Genomic DNA, 18,808 nt, shown 5'->3' on the forward strand with positions numbered 1-18,808 from the left:
ACCTGGACTCAGGCCTCCCTGGCACCTGTCATGCTCCCTTAGGACCCGGAAACCCCCACCTAGTCCTCAGAGACCACCCCGAAGTGGCCTCCCCTGGGAAGCTGCTCCCAATCCATTCTGCTGGCAGACGGCCACCCTATGTGGGCAGCCTGTGCCCGGCATGGCAGGAACCATCCACATGTTGGCCTCTGCCATCACGGTGATGGTGGCCCTCTGTGCCAGGATGGTGGCTGGGGGGGGGGGGGGCTCCTTGCCCTTGTCTCCCCAGGAGGCGACCACCTGAGTTAATTGGCCTTTGCTCTCGAGGACTGGGGTCAGAGCTTGGTCAAATCAAGGCCTAGCCTGTGGCGAGCCAGAGGCCAGGCTTTACTTGCAGTCCCCGCTGGGCTTGGGACAGGGATCACTCTTTGCAGCAGTGGTCAGCGGCCTGGGTCTCCTTAATTCCTGGGGCCAGCAGTTCAACGACCTCACCACCTTCTCCCTCTTGTATCTCACTCTGAAACGGAGCTGAGTGGAGAGAGAGGACTGCTTTTCCTGTCATCAGGCCAACGGCATGTTTGGGGCCCTAAGCTCAACCGGGGTGAAGTCCTTGAGGTGCCCACCAGGTGGCGATAGAGATGAGCTGGTCTCACCTGACAAGTGCCCTACAGGCAGGCGGGGGCCCCTGGAGCTGGAGGGGAGAGGGGGTGCAGGAGAAATTCATTTTATGGTCACCCCCACTGCACCTCTAATTCACAGGCAAGCTGCCAGCCCAAGACAGTGTTTGAGCTTGACCCTATTGCTGAATGCCCACCACTGGGCTTCCCGCCTCCCGCCACCTCTCAGGGCACGGCCCCACCAACGGCCCCTATTTTTCCATCCCTATCTTGGATAACTCTGTGTTTCATTCGGTTTCCCTTCTGGCTGATAACTCTGCTCCTCTCCCCGGGCTCTCTCCTTACCCTGCAGCCATGGCTCACTAATGGTGGGATTTCAAGTCTCCAGTAGGCTGGGCCCAGCTAGTCTGAGGGCTCCTCCTGGTACTTACACCCCTCAGGCAGTTGGTGGGGCTCCTGATCTGGAAGGCAGGGTGCTGCCCTTTCCCCTGCAAACATTTTGCTTCTAGATCTTGTTGGCTCCTCCCATTTGTTTCCCGTCTTCCCCCACCCCTTCTACCAGCCCAAGCTCATCTGTCAGTTCTCTGACCTTGTTCTCTGCGCAGCCTTCACCCTTTGTGTGTCCCTTGGTCCCTAGGTGCTTGGGTCACCCCCTCCCACTGCTCTCTTCCTCCAGAGCCCAGAGGGCAGCCGCCTCCTCATTAGCCACCTAAGCCTTAGCCAGGAACTAAGCTAAACCATCCCGCACCCTCCCCTGCTGGGCGGATGGAGAAACTAAGACCCAAAGAGGGACAGGGACCTGCTCGTGATCTTTGAAGCAGTCCGACACAGAATCGGGACTAAAAGGCTAGGGCGAGGTCTTTTGGACCTTACTGAGCAGGACGGAGGTGGACAAGGTCTCTGGTGCCAGCTCAGGGAGTCCTTGAGTAGGCAGTGGGCAGAAAAGAACCAGAGAGAGTGAGCAACATACCCCAGCTGGGTGAGAGGAGCATGGGCAGACTGCCTGTTTCCTACCTCTCATCTCTCGTCCCTGGGAGTAGTAAGGATGTGAGACTCTCTGGGAAGACTGGAACAAATCCCAGGCCAGCCCTCCTCCACCCGCCCCTCATTGGTAGTCACCATTGTTGGCCTAGGCAGGGGGAGGGAAGACAAAGCTAAGGGCACTGCCTCCTTCTCTGTCCTACAGTTGACATACACAGGGCAGGCATGGCTCGTGGATCTAGATGAAGAGGGTTTGCTACTCCTGGACATGCAGGACCACAGATCAAAGGGTATTTGCCTGTGGCTGCCTCTGATCTAGGTTCACGGGCACTCTTATCCTGGCCTGACTACCTCTGACTCAGGCCTCTCAGCAGGGTGCTGGGCTGGGGTTGTCCTTGAAGGGTTCTGGGATGGTACCAATAGCCCAAGCCTTCGAAGGAGACTTGCGGGCAGATCTGAGCCTTTGCCAGCCCATTCTGGCTTCCTTTTTACCAGCCTGGCATCCCTCTCCTGCTCCTGCAGAAAGACAAACTCCTTGCAAGTTTGTAGGACATTTAAGCCAAGGAGATCAGCTCAGGTAATGGCTTTGGAGACATCTCTTGCTGATTGACATCATCTAAATCATCGGATTGCCTCTATATGTAAATCTGTTAATGGTGTTGTCTGTGTTCACTCACTTGTTTGGTGACATTTGCTCTGTCCTCTATCTCTCTGTCTTCCTTCTCTTGGCTGAACCCTGTCAATGGCAACATGATTCTGTCATCCCCCGTGGGCTCCTTGTCTGCAGAAATGGCTGCAGCCTGTGAAATGCTCAGACTTAACCATATCTGGGACCGCGGGCAGCTTTGTGAGCTGTTTCAAATTGATCCAAGAATAGAACTGTCTCTTTTTGTCTGGATTTTGGGGGTGTGAGAGACACAATGAGAACCTGTTATAACTTCTTCATACTTAGAAGGGAAGATACCCCTCAGTGATATGACAGTTGAAGACCCTTAGAACTGTGTGCTTTTCACATGGAATATATTCTGCCCAAAGCCAAAGGGTTGGCTTCAGTGCCTCCCTCTTCCAAATGGGGCAAAATAGCCACAAGTTGGAAGGTAGTCCTCATCTTAGGTCACATGGGAACATCAACCATCAGGGAACACAAGTCAATACAATACAACATTTATTGTTGCACAAGAGTGGATCTTCTGGATGGGGTGTGGGCTGGAAACCACGTAACCACAGGAGTGCAGGGCAGACACACAATACCATGACCACCAGGTCTCATCTCGTCTCGGTGATACATGGGCCAGGGGACTGACTCCTCAGCCACACTCCATGGAGGGTCGGGTGGGAATGGGGTTCCAGGGATGTGGTGATCACAATTAGTGATGATACAAATAACCGAAAAGATCCAGCGTGTTACAAGATATAAAAGGCAGCAGTAAGAAGTCTGTGCTTTCACTTTCCCATCAGCCAGATCTGAGTTCAAATCCTGCTGTGTGTTAGGGCCAGGCACCTGCTCTCTGTGAGGCTCAGCTTCCTGATCTGTGAGAGAGGGACAGGAGTTCCCATCTCGCTGTGTTGATATGAGGATTAAGGGACCCATGAGTGCATATCTCTGAGCCTAGTTCTCATGGTTGGCACGAAGGTGGACATCCCAGGGCTCCACAGCCCGCGAGGATGAGCAGGGTTGCCGGCAGTCTCTTTGAATTGTTCCAAACATCCCGGGACTGGTCCACTTCAGCAGGGACTCTGAAGATAGCTATGCTCTCCAAACTAAAACTCCATCTCACAACCATGTCTGCCTGAGGCAGAGAAACTCACCCACCGGGAGGACCTTGCAGCTAAGAGGACACTGGGGGAGAGGGCTGCATCTTCAGGGAGATGCCTGAATGGCAGTCCTTGACCCAGAGGAACTTGACAGCAACTTCAGGCACTAGAAGATCCATGGATCCACTGTTGAGGTGGTGGCGCCAGGTGACCTTTCAAGGGCAAGACTTTTGTCAACCATGTTCCTACTGTATTGTTTGGGGTTGGGTGGTTGCCTTTCTCAATAGGTTATGAGAAGGGGCGGAGTCACTTGGGAGGATGCAAATATCTTGCCACTGATTGGCAGAGGGGGCTCAAGGGGAGGAGCCCGACGGTTAAGCTCCACCCCACATTTTTCAGGGCGCAGCTCTCCGGGCTCTTTCTTGCTTAGAGGGGGCTCCCCTCTAAGCACCCTCCTCTCCCCAGGTAGGCGCAAGAGCAGCGTTCTCCGGGGACTTCCAGACAGCGACCTGCAGGCCAGGGCAGCCTCCGAGCCCAGGGCTGCGGCTGGCTTTGCCCCAACAGGCCTCCGTCCCCGGTGCTGCCCGGGCGCGGCTGAGGGCCGGTGGGACCTCCCTGGGCCCCTGGGCGCCCGGTGGTCAGACCAGGGAGTCTTCCGCCTGGAAGCTGGAGGAGCGGCGCGCGCCAGGGCTGACGCGGGTCAGCATGGACACCTGCGTGCTGCATGTCGCCCCGTTGCTGCCTCCCGATGGGTATTTGGGGCCCCAGCCCAAGAGGCCTTGTACGTTCCAGCGCCGCCACTTCCGCCGCAGCTCCGCCTGCACCTAGGAGAAGAGGGCGTGGTCACACCTACGAAGTCTCCTCCCCTGCTGGCTAACTCCTGTTAGGGTGCAGGGTCAGCCAGTCTTACGCTCTGGAGGAGTCTAAACTGAGAGAGCTGGGTGCGCCCTGGCGGGGTGCAGAGTTGAGAGGCATGGGGCCAGTGTCAAATCCAGGCCTCGGAGTAGGGGGAGGTGGGAGGCAGGGAGGGTCAGAGAATGCAGTCCAGTCCGGGATGGAGAGGGGGCTGTCTGGGGGTGGCTGTGTCCCCGTTCTTCTGACCCCTGCTCACTTGGGCTTTGCAACCAGGGTTTCACCATAACTCAGCTTTCACTCACTGCCAGTACCCGTCCCCACTCACTCTGCACCCAGTCATTAACAGGCACATCCCAAACTCTGAGGAGTGCAGAGTCCCCTGGGTGGGGGTGGGGTGGGGGGTGTTACTTAGAATGCAGGTTTTAAGTCAACAGGTCTGGAGTGGGCCTTGAAATCAGCATTCTTTACTAGGTCTTAGAGGCCACCACTGATTCACTAGTCTGAGGACCACACTTGGACTAGAAAGGTAACCCATCCTCAATCTGCTCATGTCACCAGGTGTTCTGGACCCTGGGCCCCCGAGGTCTGGGAAGCGCTTACCTCGCCATTGAGGAAGCAGTAGAGGACAGCCACCACAAATCCCTGGGGAGGAAGGGAACAGGAGAGGTGAGGGAGACAGGTCACAAGACTAGGGGGAGTAGGAGAAGCCCAGCCCCACACCTGGCCCCAGCCCTGTGTTCCCCTGGTTAAGCAAAGGGCTAAGTACATGGTAGTTGCTTAATCAATATTCATTATATAGTAAAAAGACTGGAATTCAGTGGCAAGGGGCCAAAGGCCAGAGAAGAATGAAGCCTTAACGTCAACAATTCGTACCTGGAAAGACCCCACGATGAGCTCAAAGACTAATTTCACTTCAGTCTTAAAGTTGTCGGGGAAGAAGGCAAACATAATGTAGTGCACTCCAAACAGGGGGATCAGCAGAAGGGTGGACTTGGCCAGCCTCCTGGGGAAAGGGAGGGGCAGGCAGTGGGTAGGTGTGTCCACACATTTGGACTCAATAGAGCCTGGCATGGGCGCAGCTGGGGGCACAATGACCAGGATGTGTGAGAATGAACTTTTGGCTCCGGTAACTGTTATGTCCACATCAGGTCCTGTTCCATACCTGCAGTGCCTATGCACTGCCGCCCCGCCCCCCAGCCCTGCAGCCTGGAAGGAAGGTTAGGGAGAAAGGACCCCTTCTATTCTCATCCTTCTGGAAGAAGCAGTATAAAGGAAGACCAGCGCTGAACCCTGAGGATGAGGCATAGTTGAGGTATTTCAGGCTCTGTGGCAGCTAATGGGGAGATGTTCTCAGGCAACATGAGATCCTCATTCCTTCTTTCTTGGTCTCAGTTTCCCCAATCTTTACAATGGGGTAAACGTATGCTCTACATAGTCACATTACAGAAATGGGGCCCACTGTCAACTCAGAAGTGCTTTGGGTGCTATCAAGCGCAATGCATCCATGAGAAACCAATTCTTTACCGGGAGAGGTCTGAGGGTTGGAGGGCTCTCTGCATTTATTTCCTCTGCCTTGGCAATCAGCCCAGGAATCCTAGCCCTGGGCCGGAGGGTCCACAAGCCAACCGGGAGCAGGGAAAATGGCCTTGCCTCCCATTCTTTCCTCGACCTGGTTCCCAGCCATGCCAAGATCCTGAGCACTGCCCACCCTCCTTGGCTGGAAACCTAGCTCACATGCTAAGGCTGACAGATGGAAGCTTTCTTTAAACTGAAGGCTTATGGGGAGGTGAAGAGTGGGAGCCGACAGCCCCTCCTCGGGGAGCTCGCTCTCCTACTCCCCCCTCTGCCTGCCGCCAGCTGTTCAGTTTCCCCTCACCCACCTGGGCCTGTCAATGACCAGATAGCTCTCTTTGTCTCACATTCAGCCCTTTTGAGTGGTTGGATGTTGACACCAACAAGGCCCCCACAGGCAAAGTTGAGGATGAGGGTGCCCAGGCCTGAGGTGTTGCCCCCTGGCAGACCGCAGACCACTGCACGGCCTTCATTTCAGAAACTGGAAGAGAAGCCCCGCCCACACAGCCAGCAGCAGGGAATGCGTCACCCTAGGATCGCCAGTCTGTCTCATCCGAGAGATCGCAGGATTCCAGAATAGAATCCTGACTCCAGCAACTCGTGACATTCTAGCCAGAAGCTGACAACCACAGCACAGACTCTCCAAACAGAAGCTAGGTCAAGAAGAACATTCTAGAATCCCAGGACCGGAGCACCCCCGTGGGATAGATACCCCAGGCGTGTCTGTGCAGCACTGATCATTTCTATTTCCCATCTGTGGGTATGCAGGCTCCTACTCACTTTCCCACAACCAACCTTTATTTTTTTAAAAAAATATTGATTGATTGATTGATTGATTGATTGGGTTGATGCTCTGTCTGACCAACTGAGCTACCCAGCCAGGGCACAGTCACCCATTTCCTGTTTCTTTTGTTCTGTCTTCACGCCCATTGTTCTCATGAGAACCTGCCTGTCTCCCCAGTTCTCCCACACACAGAGAACAGCCCTCACACCTTTCTAAGCCAGGAGCATGACCGTGTCCCATGGACACTCTGCCCTCCCCCTGCTGGGCGATGTAACTCCCAAACCCTTGAGCGGAGGAAGCGCATGCCAGTTTCCTCACCTGTAAAATAGAGACAAGTTATAGGGGACCGTGGGGCTGAAATGAGATGATGAACAAAAAACCCGTAGCACGTGCCTGGCACGTGAACTGCAGATGTTATTATTATGGAGGGGGGGAGGTGCTGAGTCCTGAATATGGCTGTCTTATTGGCAGACTGAGGGGTCCTCCAGGGTATTCATCACTTGCATTATTGGCCCCGTTTCTGTGCCAGGCACATGCCAGGGACTGGGAACACAGTTTTAACAAGACAGGTTATCTGATGTCTTTCTTCTTGAGCTCCCTGGCTTGGCAGCAGATTCATGCCTGGATCAGATCACCTGCTGGGTAAGGTGACTGCCCGAGAAGCAGACACGGGACTCATGAGCCTGGAGAGGGTGGGGATGGGGCAAGGGACACTCGTGGACTGAGCCAGGCCATGGGGTAGAGATGGGCAAGAGCAAGGTGGCTTTTTTTGGGCAATTCTTGAAGGCCATTTCAAGGGGACATGGATTAATTTGAGGACCAGGGATGGGGACACTGGGAGAGCCAGGGCACTGGGGTCACACTCACGAATATGGGCTTTTTTCACTCTTCCAGACATCTGGGGGCTGCAGCTTCTGCACCAGTATTCGGATGATGCGAATAAACAGGATGAAGTTCACCTGGTAGTGGTGAGGCCCCAGTGGGGTGGTCAGAGAGGGAAGGGCAGGGTGTCCAGTCCCCTGGGCTGATGGCCTGTCTTCTCCCTGAGGGCCCTGCTGCCCCTCCGTCTTACCTGTGCCCTAGCTCTTCCCCCTTGGGGCAAGTCATCTGGAAACTCTACTTCCTACCCCTGAGGCCTGGCCTCCCAATCCGTCCTCTCTACTCTAGAGGAAGAACCGTGGGAAAAGGGTGGCAATGAGCCTGTGTTAGGCACTGGGAAGCCTGAAACAGGAGTTTCAGTTCTGACCTAGACACGAATTTCCTGCACAACCTGAAGCAAGTTGACTACCACCAGTCTGGGCCTCAGTGTTCCCCTCTCTCAGTGGCGGGAGAAGGCCTTACCAAGATGGTGGTGAGGATGGGGGCCTTTAGGATCCACCATAATAATGAGGAGTGGATGACGTCCCAACATCTGGGCAGGCGACGGTAGGGAAGAATGAGAGAGGTTGCCCTCAGCCAGAGAGACAGTCAGCAGTTCTCCCAGTTTCCCCCAGCTCTGCCCCAATTTCTTCAGAGGCCCCAAGTCTAGAGCAGGGGTCCCCCAACTTTTTACACAGGGGGCCAGTTCACTGTCCCTCAGACCGTTGGAGGGCCGGACTATAAAAAAACTATGAACAAATCCCTATGCACACTGCACGTATCTTATTTTAAAGTAAAAAAACAAAACGGGAACAAATACAATATTTAAAATAAAGAACAAGTAAATTTAAATCAACAAACTGACCGGTATTTCAATGGGAACTATGCTCCTCTCACTGACCACCAACGAAAGAGGTGCCCCTTCCAGAAGTGCAGCGGGGGCCAGATAAATGGCCTCAGGGGGCCGCATGCAGCCCACAGGCCGTAGTTTGGGGACCCCTGCTCTAGAGTCTGCTGCTCCCAAGCCCCTCTCCTCCCACCTAGGAGGTCTGCCCCAAGGGATGGCAGCCAGGAGGAAGGGGGAAGGATGCCAGCTCACCCGATATCCTCAGACTGGATCCTGATGATGGTCCACGTCATGATGAATGTACTGGGCACCCCTGTCCGGGCCAAAGGAGAGAGAGAGAGAGAGCATGGGAGGCAGGGAGAGAGGGCATGAGGAGGAGATTAGGGAGGAAGAACCGGAAAGAGGGTGGGTTACCAGGACACCTCCGCACGGTTGTTCACTGTGCTCCACTGAGGGTCTGTGCTCATATAAAGGGGGGCCTTTTTCTAATTTTGGGGAGCGGTACTTTATAAACCGGCAGTGACCTTCTGTGTTTCCAGGGCTGAAGGGAAAGTGGAACGATGTCCCTAGCATAGAACCTGTCTGTCCCACAGCTCAGCCCGGGTGCAGCTGCAGGCTGAGGGTACTGGCCCCGGGTCACACATTTGGGGGACTCTTACCAACCCTTGGCTACAGCCTTGCAGGCAGGACCTGCAGCCCAGCGAGACCTAAGACAGCAGGCTGGGTTGGCACCCACCCCCTGGCAAGCTCCCCCAGCCTTGCCCCCTCTGTCCCCAGCCTGGCAGCCCTCCCCAGGACCATACCCCAGCCGATGAGTATGTACCCCCAGAAGTACTTCCGCTCGGAGAAGAAAGAGACAGCGAGCAGGGTGTGCAGGTAGAGGCCCTCCACCAGCAGCCAGAAGAAGTTGGCCATGACACAGTACTGGAACAAGACCACGGCTGCCTTACAGCCCACCTGCAGGGGAAGGAGCAGAGAGGGTGCTCACTGCGGCTAGCCGGGGTCCCCGCCTGCCCACACCTCTCTCTGGGTTGACCAACACAGTTGCTGTACAGTCATCTGATTTTGGCATTTTCTCCTTAAAAATGTTCTCAGTGGTTTTCCAATTATCCCTGATTTGAGATCATCTGATGCTTTGGAATAAGCTTGTGGTTTTAATTTTCCATCTGTTAATTTATCATCTTCCTGTCTATCCAACCACCTATTCATCTAACCATCCATCTTCCTACCTACCCACTTATCTATTTATTCACCCACTCACCCACTAGACATCCCCACTACCAACTCACCCATTTATCTATTCACCCAGCATCCACACAGCCATCCGTCATCCATCCATCTTTCCGTCTATCAGCCCATCCACACACCCACCTATCTATCTCTCCATTCATCTAGTAGGCAATTACTGTGCCTACCAGACAACTGCTATGAACCCACACACCTAACCATCTATCCAGCCATTCATCGACCTATCTGTCCATCATCTGTCATCTGTCCACTCACCTATCTACCCACCCCCACCCCCTCCCCATTATCCAATGATTCTTACTTTATCTCCCTATCCTTCTACCTGCTCAGCTATCCATGCACCTGTTAACTCGGCCATCCATCTCCCTCCCCATCCTCTTAAATGCCTTATCCCACCACCTACTCATTCGTCTATTCCAATGAGGTCTAAAGGTGGCTGGAAGAGGTGTGAGGGAGAATTCCGGCTTGCATTTTCAAGAGTCCCTTGAATGTGTGTGCATGGGGGGAGGTTCTGGGCTGTGGAGTGGACGCAGATATAAGTGTTGAGGACAGATGAGGACTGAGAAGAGGGAAGTGGAGGGGTAGGAAAAATGAGGAAAAATGGAGAAGGGAGGGATGACCATTTCTCCTGGGGGCCAGAGGAGCTGATGATAGAATCAGTTCTCCAGGTAGATGAGGACAATGCAGGAGATACAGGCGACCCCTGAGTAGGGCAATCAGGGGCTCTGGGTTTTTTAGAAGGTCTTCTGGGCTTTCTGTGTTCTAGAAACAGTGTCCCATTTCAGATCAAGCCCAGATAGCGGTGAACCAGAGCTCAAAGCCACCTCCTCCAGGAAGCCCTCTAGCATCCACTCCTTCCATTACTTAGAACACGGTTTCCAGCCTTCTTTCCTGTGCCCTTGGCTTTGGAGCATCCTTAGAGAGCCTCCTACTTTCCTCTCTCTATGGTTGGAAAATCCTTCTTCAGGTCACACTTCAGTCCTTCCTGCTGCAGACATGCCTGGTCCTCCCTTCCCCCGCCCCCCCCCCACACACACACTTGCTTTACAACAAGAATAACTCAGCTGTTTAACAGGGCAATTACTGTGCTTCTCCTAGCTTTTGAAAAGCTTCACAGAGCTGCTAATGAATTGGGAAGCCAGTCTCCGCAATTACCACAATTACCGTGATAAGTGTGCTAGAGGCTGCAGGCGGCTCGCAGGCTCTGCCCAGGACACTGCCATGTCTGGAGCCTCGGAGGACCTCTGGGAATGGCCAGGGAGGCTCCCCTGGGGCTCCCCTTCTGCTGGCTGAGATTGATACCCGAGATCCCACCCTCCTAGGTTAACTCTTTGGGAGAAGGGACTGCTGACCGCTGCAATCATGTGCCAGCTGTGCCATCACTCATGAAGTTCAGGGACGCGTGGGAGTCCCGAGCTCAGAATCACCTGGAGTTGGACCCTTCAGTGACGGCGATGAGTTCTTAGATGCTCTCTTAATTTCCCTCCTTGAGGAAGCCCCTGAACTTACTGATGGTGGGGGAGAACAGAGAGGAGGGCTGCATGTGCCTGGACTGGCTCCCCACGGAACGGGGGGGGGGGTGTAGGAAGGGTGACACGGTGAGCACAGCCCTGGGTTTGCAGATGGCAGAGGGGAGAGCTGGAAGTCCTGGCAGAGATGGGGAAACCGAGGCAGGGAGTTTCCTAAGGTCACATAGCCACAGAAGTCAGATGGGGGCCGTGAGCTCTGGCCACGAAATGCCCCTTTTCCCACCAAGGAGAGACATTTCTTGCTGGCAGGGGAAGGTCTGTGAAGCCCCAGATGGCCGAGCACCATCTCCTGTGGTGGGAGAGGAGCAGGACTCAAGGAGCTGCCGGGCAGGGTCGGGTGGGGGTTGGTTGGCCACCCTTGGAGAGAGAGAGAGGAGAAGAGAGGGAGAAGAGTCCTCCCAGTGAGAGAGGATGAAGGAGAGACAGGGAGGCGGTCCCAGCAGGTCCTCACCGAGGCGTCAGAGCAGTGGCCCGAGTCCTCGCTGCCGAAGAGGATCAGGTCCTTGATGAAGACGGAGGCAGCCCTCAGGATGAAGGATATGAACAGGTGCATGTGGATGTAGTTCCGTGTACAGTGGAGCTTCCTGGTGATGTGGACAGAGCTGGGAGGCCGATGGGGCCTTGGACCCCCACCCAACCAACGCTGTCCAGGGCTCTGAGCAAGGGTAGGGCAGAGGGAGCGTGTGTCCCAAAGAGGGGCTCTGTTCCAGGTGTCCCATCCCCAACAGTGTGCAGCCGGGCCTCCGTGTGCTTAGGCCTCCAGGGGCTCAGCGCAGAGCACAAGCCCCTCCCTCTGGCACCCTAAACCCAGGTGCAAGTTCACCATCCTGTGGGGACTAGGCTAGGCCAGGTGGGGTGCTGAGCCACCTGCGGTCTCTAGGAGAGGCTGACTAGGCAGGGGGCCTGGGGCAGGGACTGTGTGTGCCTGGGGGGGGGGGACAGTGGAGGAGCAGAGCATGCCGGACTCCCTTTGCTCTGACGCTGGTCGCTGGGGCTGGACCTTACCTGAATAGGCTCAAGATGGCTGTGGCGACCAGAAGGGTGATGAAGGACAGGCTGTAGCCAATGGTATAGCCGGTCTTCAAAGAACTGTAGAACATTTTCTGCTGCTGCTAGGGGGAGGAGGGGGAGGAACTTTGGTGGGGGTGTGTGTGTGGTGAACTCACCTAGGGGTATTGGCAGGGGTGGGGCGCCCTATGCACCCTGCCTGCTCACCCCTGCCTTGGCAGATGAGGCCGAAGCCCAGGGCTTCCAAGGGCAGCTGAGCTGCCCCTTTCAGGCCCCAGGCCCCCTGACCCCCCAGTTCTCACAGAGGGGACAGGACCACCTGCCAGGATCGGAACTGAAGTCAGTCTTCCTCCGCTTCTTCACGGGAAATAGCGGGGAGAGAAGGGCGAAGACCTCCCACTCCCCACCGGTCCGTGCACACGACAGCCGTGTGCCTGGCACCCCTCTGCGCCGACTTGGCTCAGTGGCCCAGGGAACCCAGGCCACGTGCCCTTCAGACCCCACATGAGGACTTCTCGCTGTGTGGGGAGGGAGGCACGCAGGGGACAGGGAAGGTGACAAAGACACTGTGGGGGTGACTTCACATTTGGGGCTCTCGGAGGTTGGGAGAGCAGGATGAGGGCAGTTGGCCTTTCTGGGGAGGCGGCACAGCTGGATCCCCGAGGCTTCTTGCTGGCACCCTCCCGATGGCCTCTCTAGGGACACACACGCAGGTCAGAGCCATGCAGGGACAGAGGCACAGTCCCTGGGCAACCCTCCCCCCACTCCCAAGTAGACAGAGGCAAGGAGTTGAGAGGGACTGAGGAGACTGAGATTGAAGGTCTTGGGATGGCGCTGCCCTCGTGGGCGGGGTGAGAGCCCTGTCTGAGAGGGGACCTGGAGGGGACAGAGGTCATCACAGACGGACACACACATGTGTGCTTCCACCCCAAGGACTCCAATTCCTACTCCAGCCTCCCCATCAGTATCCCTGCCTGGCTCCTGGCCCCAGGCCCTGACGGTGACCACCTATGTTTCACCTGCTCTGGGGCAGATCCCTGTCCTGGGACGTCTGAGGGTGACGGTCTGTCCCTGTCCCTGACTGACTGTTGGGTACCTAAGGCTGGGTCCTTCCAGGATATGCCCTGGGTTTCCCCTCTGCATGTGACAGGATGGTATCTGCCCCCCTTGTCACGTTCAGGGCTGGAGCGAGCTTCCCACCAGGCAGCGGGGTGGCCTGGCCTGGGGGTGGGGCTTCGGGGGAGTTAGGGGGTGAGTCCCTGGCAGAGAAGGCCTGGAGAGGGAGGACGTGCAGGCAGACTAGACCCCAGGAGTCCTGGCTCCCATAGATGGCGACCTCACCCTTGGTGGGAGAGAGTAGGGGGAGCCTGGCACTCTGGGGGGGGGGGGTGTGCGCTGAGGCCCACCTCGTCCAAACCTGGTTCCTTGTCCTCCAGGCCACAGGCCGTGGGGTAGGGGCTGGGCTCCAGGTCAGTCCAGCCCTCGTCAGTGCAGCTGCGGCTCACGTTGTGGCCTGAGTGGAGGGCAGGGGGGGAGAGGAGTGAGGCTGAGGAGGCCAGGAGCCGCGCAGGCCTGTGGGGTGGGCCTGGGGCCTGGCTGTCACTGCCCTCAGCCCTACCATGCTAACCTCTGCTGTGTCAGACCCCAACTGCCCCCACCCAGACCCCAGGGCATCACAGGGGAGACGGGGCGGGGAGGAGCCCCTCCAGGACTGCCAGGGGACCCTCCCACACAGGTGACAGTCAGAGCAGATAGTCCTGGGCTCAGTCCTTCTCCTTGTCAGGTCTGAACCTGACCCCGCATGCAATGTAAACTCTGATCCTTGTCACGGGTAGCCTGGATCCTGGGCTATCTCAGTGATCCCTGACCCTTGCCATGAGCTAAATGTTGACCCTTGTCACAGGGCCACCGGGGCTGGTGTGGCATGGCAGATGGTTTCTTTGTCCCATGGGTCCAGACAGCAACCCTCTGGCTGGGGGGAGGGGCCCAGGCCTGTCCACTCCTCCGGGTCAGCCCGTGTGGGCCTATGGGCCTAGGCTTCCTCCCACACCTGGTGGGGCCCGTTCCTGTGGCTGGAGAGGGACCACAGGTGAGGAAGGAGCTGGGCGGGGCTTGGAGGACACCGGATAATGGTGCAGAGCTATAATCCTCATGAATGCAGAAGCAGGGAGCACCCAGCAGGGGAACCCACCCAGGGAGAGGCATGGACAAGGGGACTCAGGCAGCACAGCCTTGCAGGAGCTTGGGGTGAGCCACATTGATGCTGGGCTCCAGATCGCTTCCTGATGTGGGGGGAGGGCGAGAGGAGGCAGTGTCCTATAGACACCCCTCCCCCCCCCAAGTAGACCGTTGCGTTTTCTCAACTGAAATAGCTATCCTAAAAAAAGGTCTCTTTAAATATCTGAAGGTAAAAATACCACAGATTAAAAAATGCAGACCGTGAATTAAAGGACTAGCCCCCCAGGGACATTTTGGTGCCTCGATGAGCAATCCCGTGCCTGGCCCAGCCCACCCCCAGGTATTTTCACTGAGCCTGGGTAAATAATATCTTTCTAACCGTTCACAATCTTTACCTTCCCCAGGTTCCTGCAGCTTTCACTGTAGACCCAGGACCCTCGCCCCCTTTCCAGGCAGCCCACCTCTTCCCCAGTCCCGGTGCCCAAGGAGCTGGGCTGGCGCCGCCCTTCCCCTGCGCTTCCCGTACTCACAACTTCCCTCTTTGGGATTTCAGGTCAGTTGCTGCCACCTTCTTTATCCAGTCGCCCAGAAAAACACACCCTGTTTCCCTTACATTTTTAGCCCCTACCCTGCCTCCTATGTTTCTCCATCATTTTCAGAGACAAGGGCCGCCAAGAACACCTGTGCGGGTTGCACACTGCACGAGGGTATCTGGCTGATGGACGATGGGGGTTCATTTCTACTTTATGTTCAGCTCGCCACTAGGTGGGTTCTGGTGAGAGGCTGACTGTGCCTGAGGAAGGGTTGCCTCTTCCTCCTCTGCACAAAGGCCCCCTGTGGGCCCCTCCCGGGGGTGGGGGGGGCTGGCGGCCTCGGGACTAGTCAGACAGTGGGCGGGAGTCCAGGTTCTCAAATGAAGGAGCCGCCTCGATCATTCCAGCAGGGCCAGAAGGAAGAGCCGTCAGGAGGAATGCAATTAGCAGAGTGTCAAGAAGGAAGTCAATTAGCAGGAGCTTCCAGGGACCCACGGGAAGGCTGGTTGCCAGGCTCTGCTGATGGGAGCCTGTGAGACCTTCCGGAGTAACTCATCTCCTGGTGCCCACGTGCTGCACTCCCTGGGGGGAGTGCGGGGCTGGGTTGGTGCCAACCTGGAACATGGCACTCCTGTGACTGCTCCCAGAGTCCTCAGAGAGGGTCTCGGGGTCTCTCCTTCACTGCTGAGGTGACAACGCTAGGGGGGCAAAACTGGCCTGCCCCAAAGAAACCAATTTGGTCCACCTCCCGTGCCTACTTTACAAACACAGAAACTGAGGTCCAGCGAGAAAAAGGCCACCTGGAGTGAGAGGTGCCCGGGAGTCTCTCTGCCCACCCTCCGCATCCTTCTTCTCTCCCTCAAAGCTCCGCCCCCCGCCCCCCCCCCCGCCCCGAATCTTTGAGTGGCAGCTCTTCACCTTGATGCCACGTCCTTAGTTCCCCTCCCTGAACACCCGCCTTACACTGCACCCCAGCCCTGCCGCCCATCCCAGCACTGCGTACAACTCAGCACACGTGTGTCTGTCTCCTGGCTGAATGTCTCTACAACCAGAGTGTTGGCTCCCTGTGGGCAGGCAGCATGGCTGTTTTATGCCCCTGCCACCCAATGTTTGTCTAGCCCAGCGCCAGCCATGTAAGTACGTGTGGAATAAACTTTCACTGAAGGGGAAAATGGTTGATCACAATATGCTGTAAGCCTCGCGCATGTTATGTAAGAAAGCCCACTTCCTCTACTGGAGGCTAGAGGCTCCTCATTCTCTTTTCTGCCTTAGAAAGGAACATTCATTTCAGCAGAACAGGACAGGTTGTGCGACCAAGGCCACACAGTGGTTTCAGGGGTCGGAGAGGCCATCAGCTCCAGGCGGTGAAAGACTGAGTCATGAGCAGGCCGAGACAATGGGAACATGGGAGCCATAATTTAATCAAGTAGCTGTCAGTCAATCAATTATTAATTGCTGAGCAAATATTTAGTGAGCCCTTCCCACATATGTAGTTATCTTTATGTGACAAGCTAATCAAATCCCATGAGTCCTTCAAAGACCTCGTGCCAGAGCATCATTTTCTTCCAGGAAGCCCTCCCTGATTGCTCCAGTCCTTTTGACACTTTCCCTTCTCTTTTCCATAAGAGATGAGTCCCACTCCAGTCGGTCCCACTCGGAAGCTCCCTTGCTTCAGCCCAGGGCTCTTACCTTGAAGGGGGGAGAACAAATTATAGATGAGGGGGCAGGCCAAGACGACCACCTGACCTCGAGGAGTGGCCGGCCAGCAGGTAAGGTTGTCCCACATGGTACCGCAGCCTGTGAGGTAAAGGCAGGGGACACGTGGGTCAGCATGGCCACCAGGTGCCTCCAACCCCAGGTGCCTCCTCCTCCTCCAGGCTCCCCCCTCAAGGAACCTACAATCTGAGAGGGGAAGCAGACCTCTGCCCAGGCTGTACAGGACCTGTCCTGACAAGGAGTGGGGAGAAGGAGGCATGATGACAGCTCCATGGTCCTCAGTGAGGACCAGAACGGCCCCTGGGGGTGCTCTGAACAGCGGTGGGGGATTCTTTTGCTGCCGATGAGGGGCCTCGCCCCACATTTGATGCATGGCCCTGCGCAGTGATGACTTGCGGAGCTTCCTGCAAGGCTTCCAAATGCGCCACTGGGCATTTGCGTAGGTGAAATCCTTGTGTTACGACGACCAGAGCTGGACTCTTACTCCATTTTACACACAAACACAAGGTACTGCGGCACGTTTAACACACACAGCTCTCCCGGAGCGCAACCACCGAGTCAAGGGAGGGAAGACTGGGCTCTGGCGGGTTCGGAACTTTACGAGAAGTTGTTTAATGTTTCGGAAAATCATGTTACCTACAGCAACGCTGACCGTGATATCGCAGTCAGCGACGCAACCACTGTGTGTACCAACCTGCATCTGTGCTCTCCCAGCCCCTGATATATTTATAGGAACAACCTTCAGACTGTGTCTTCCTTCTTATCTTTTAGTGTGATGTGTGATTGGGTCTGGCTGTGCAGATAGAATTTTATTACAAATTACCTTCCTTTTTATGCTACAATTAGAACATCATTAAAAAAAAAAGAACATGTGTTCTGAATTTCATTGTATAATAGGAAAGGAGGCATTAGAAAAATGTATTGTATAAAAAGGAGCTGTTGTTTAGGATGGGGTGACGGCTATACCGGGTTTTAGCTAGTTCTTGGGCAGTCTTCCCAAAACTCACAAAGCAACATAGATACCCCCAACGCAGTCATAGTGTGAACTGTGGGGCGGCGGTCAGGAGGTGAGTTCAGAGGAAACCCTTCATCATGGGCCGTGTGCTCCAGCACGTGCCTGTTAGCCCGAGGACCTGGCTGCTGACGGTGCACAGTAGGGCCTCTAGAAATCTGCTTTCCTAGGCAGCGGTAAACTCCATTGTTTTGCCTGCCCAGGGTCTGGGTGCCTCTCAGAGGCTGGGACTCCTCTGGGTCTCCCCTCCTCTGAGGGAGGTTGAATTGTCTCCTTGCAACCTTGCCAGTCCCATAGATTCATCAGGAAACCCAACCCCTAAGCCAAAGTCAATGCCAGCTGGGCCCAGCCCAGCCCAGCCCAAGTCCGAAGGTTCATGAATTCCCAAGGAAGGAGCCTGGGAAGAAGAGGTGGAAGGATGTCGCCACTTGAGGAAGAGCCTGGGGGACTCTGAGTGCTGGAGTGAGCCGGCAATGGGGAGGGGTCCCTCCCAGGCCTGCAACCAGGACCTCCCTCCCAGGCCTGCAGCCGGGAAGTGGTACCTGTCCCCCCCCCCCCCCCCCCCCCCCCCCCCCCCCCCCCCCCCCCCCCCCCCCCCCCCCCCGCAACGCTGAGAACACCTGGGCCCCCAGGGCTGGCCAGGAGCCGGCCTGCCTGCCTCTGGGATCCCAGAACTTCTGCCCCACCCTGTCCAGAGGCTTCTTGTGGCCTCGCTGGCTCCCAGTCCCTCCTTCTTTCCTGTGCCAGCCTCTCTGGAGGCTACGTAGGGGCTCTTCAGGCCAGGCAAACCCTGCTAGCTGTTCAAGGCTGCTAATCATATTAGCCAAGACCTCTGTAGCCTTTGGAAGTGGCAGGCACTGTTCCCCCCTTTCAGTGAGTGACTTATTTAACCGTCCTGTTTACAGGTGAGTTACTGAGGCATAGAGCAATTAGGGAACTGGCCTGGGGCGAGTGGTGGAGCCCATTCACAGGTTTCCTCTTCAGCAAACCTCTCGCACTCCTGTTCTGAGCAGCTCCACCGATTCTCTGGGAATCTGGCTCCTCTGGGCTTTTTGTTTAGCCGGCAACCCTGCCTGGCAGGCTGGCTGTTGTGTCTGGGCCCTCGCCAGAGTTTGGCTCTCTGGGTCTCCAGAGGCGGCCCAGGTTGGGGAAGAGATGTGGAGCTGGGTTCCCGGCCCTGAGCTCCACTTCATTCGAGGGAGCTCAGAGGAGAGGGAGACTGGGCCCTGTCCTTGGGGAGGCCATGCTGGGTCTCAGGAGTCTCAGCATCTCCAGGCTGGGCTGTGAACTGTGCTGGGCCCAGGCCAGCGGGCAGGCCAGGGGAGCCAGGGAAGAG

The 18,808-nt window shown here is 56.3% G+C and overlaps 1 protein-coding gene across 3 annotated transcripts in view; it reads right to left on the bottom strand.

Annotated features, from left to right (window-relative positions):
- Positions 1-2,752: 2,752 nt before the first annotated feature.
- Positions 2,753-18,808, bottom strand: part of VIPR1 (vasoactive intestinal peptide receptor 1) — a 30,842-nt gene continuing 14,786 nt past the window's right edge. Inside the window, exons 3-13 of one of the 3 annotated variants that reach the window (XM_066245493.1) lie at positions 16,434-16,541; positions 13,440-13,546; positions 12,031-12,134; positions 11,477-11,609; positions 9,052-9,205; positions 8,501-8,561; positions 7,885-7,954; positions 7,411-7,502; positions 5,061-5,190; positions 4,788-4,829; positions 2,753-4,156 (exon numbers count right to left, since the gene is read on the bottom strand). In XM_066245493.1, coding sequence (XP_066101590.1) covers positions 3,971-4,156; positions 4,788-4,829; positions 5,061-5,190; positions 7,411-7,502; positions 7,885-7,954; positions 8,501-8,561; positions 9,052-9,205; positions 11,477-11,609; positions 12,031-12,134; positions 13,440-13,546; positions 16,434-16,541 — 1,187 coding nt within the window. In that variant the 3' untranslated portion in view covers positions 2,753-3,970. Of the gene's footprint in view, positions 4,157-4,787; positions 4,830-5,060; positions 5,191-7,410; positions 7,503-7,884; positions 7,955-8,500; positions 8,562-9,051; positions 9,206-11,476; positions 11,610-12,030; positions 12,138-13,439; positions 13,547-16,433; positions 16,542-18,808 lie in introns of all 3 variants that reach the window. The other 2 variants (XM_066245492.1, XM_066245494.1) reach the window with 2 other exon arrangements.

Source organism: Saccopteryx bilineata, chromosome 10 (genome assembly GCF_036850765.1).
Source record: "Saccopteryx bilineata isolate mSacBil1 chromosome 10, mSacBil1_pri_phased_curated, whole genome shotgun sequence".
Lineage (NCBI taxonomy): Eukaryota > Metazoa > Chordata > Mammalia > Chiroptera > Emballonuridae > Saccopteryx > Saccopteryx bilineata.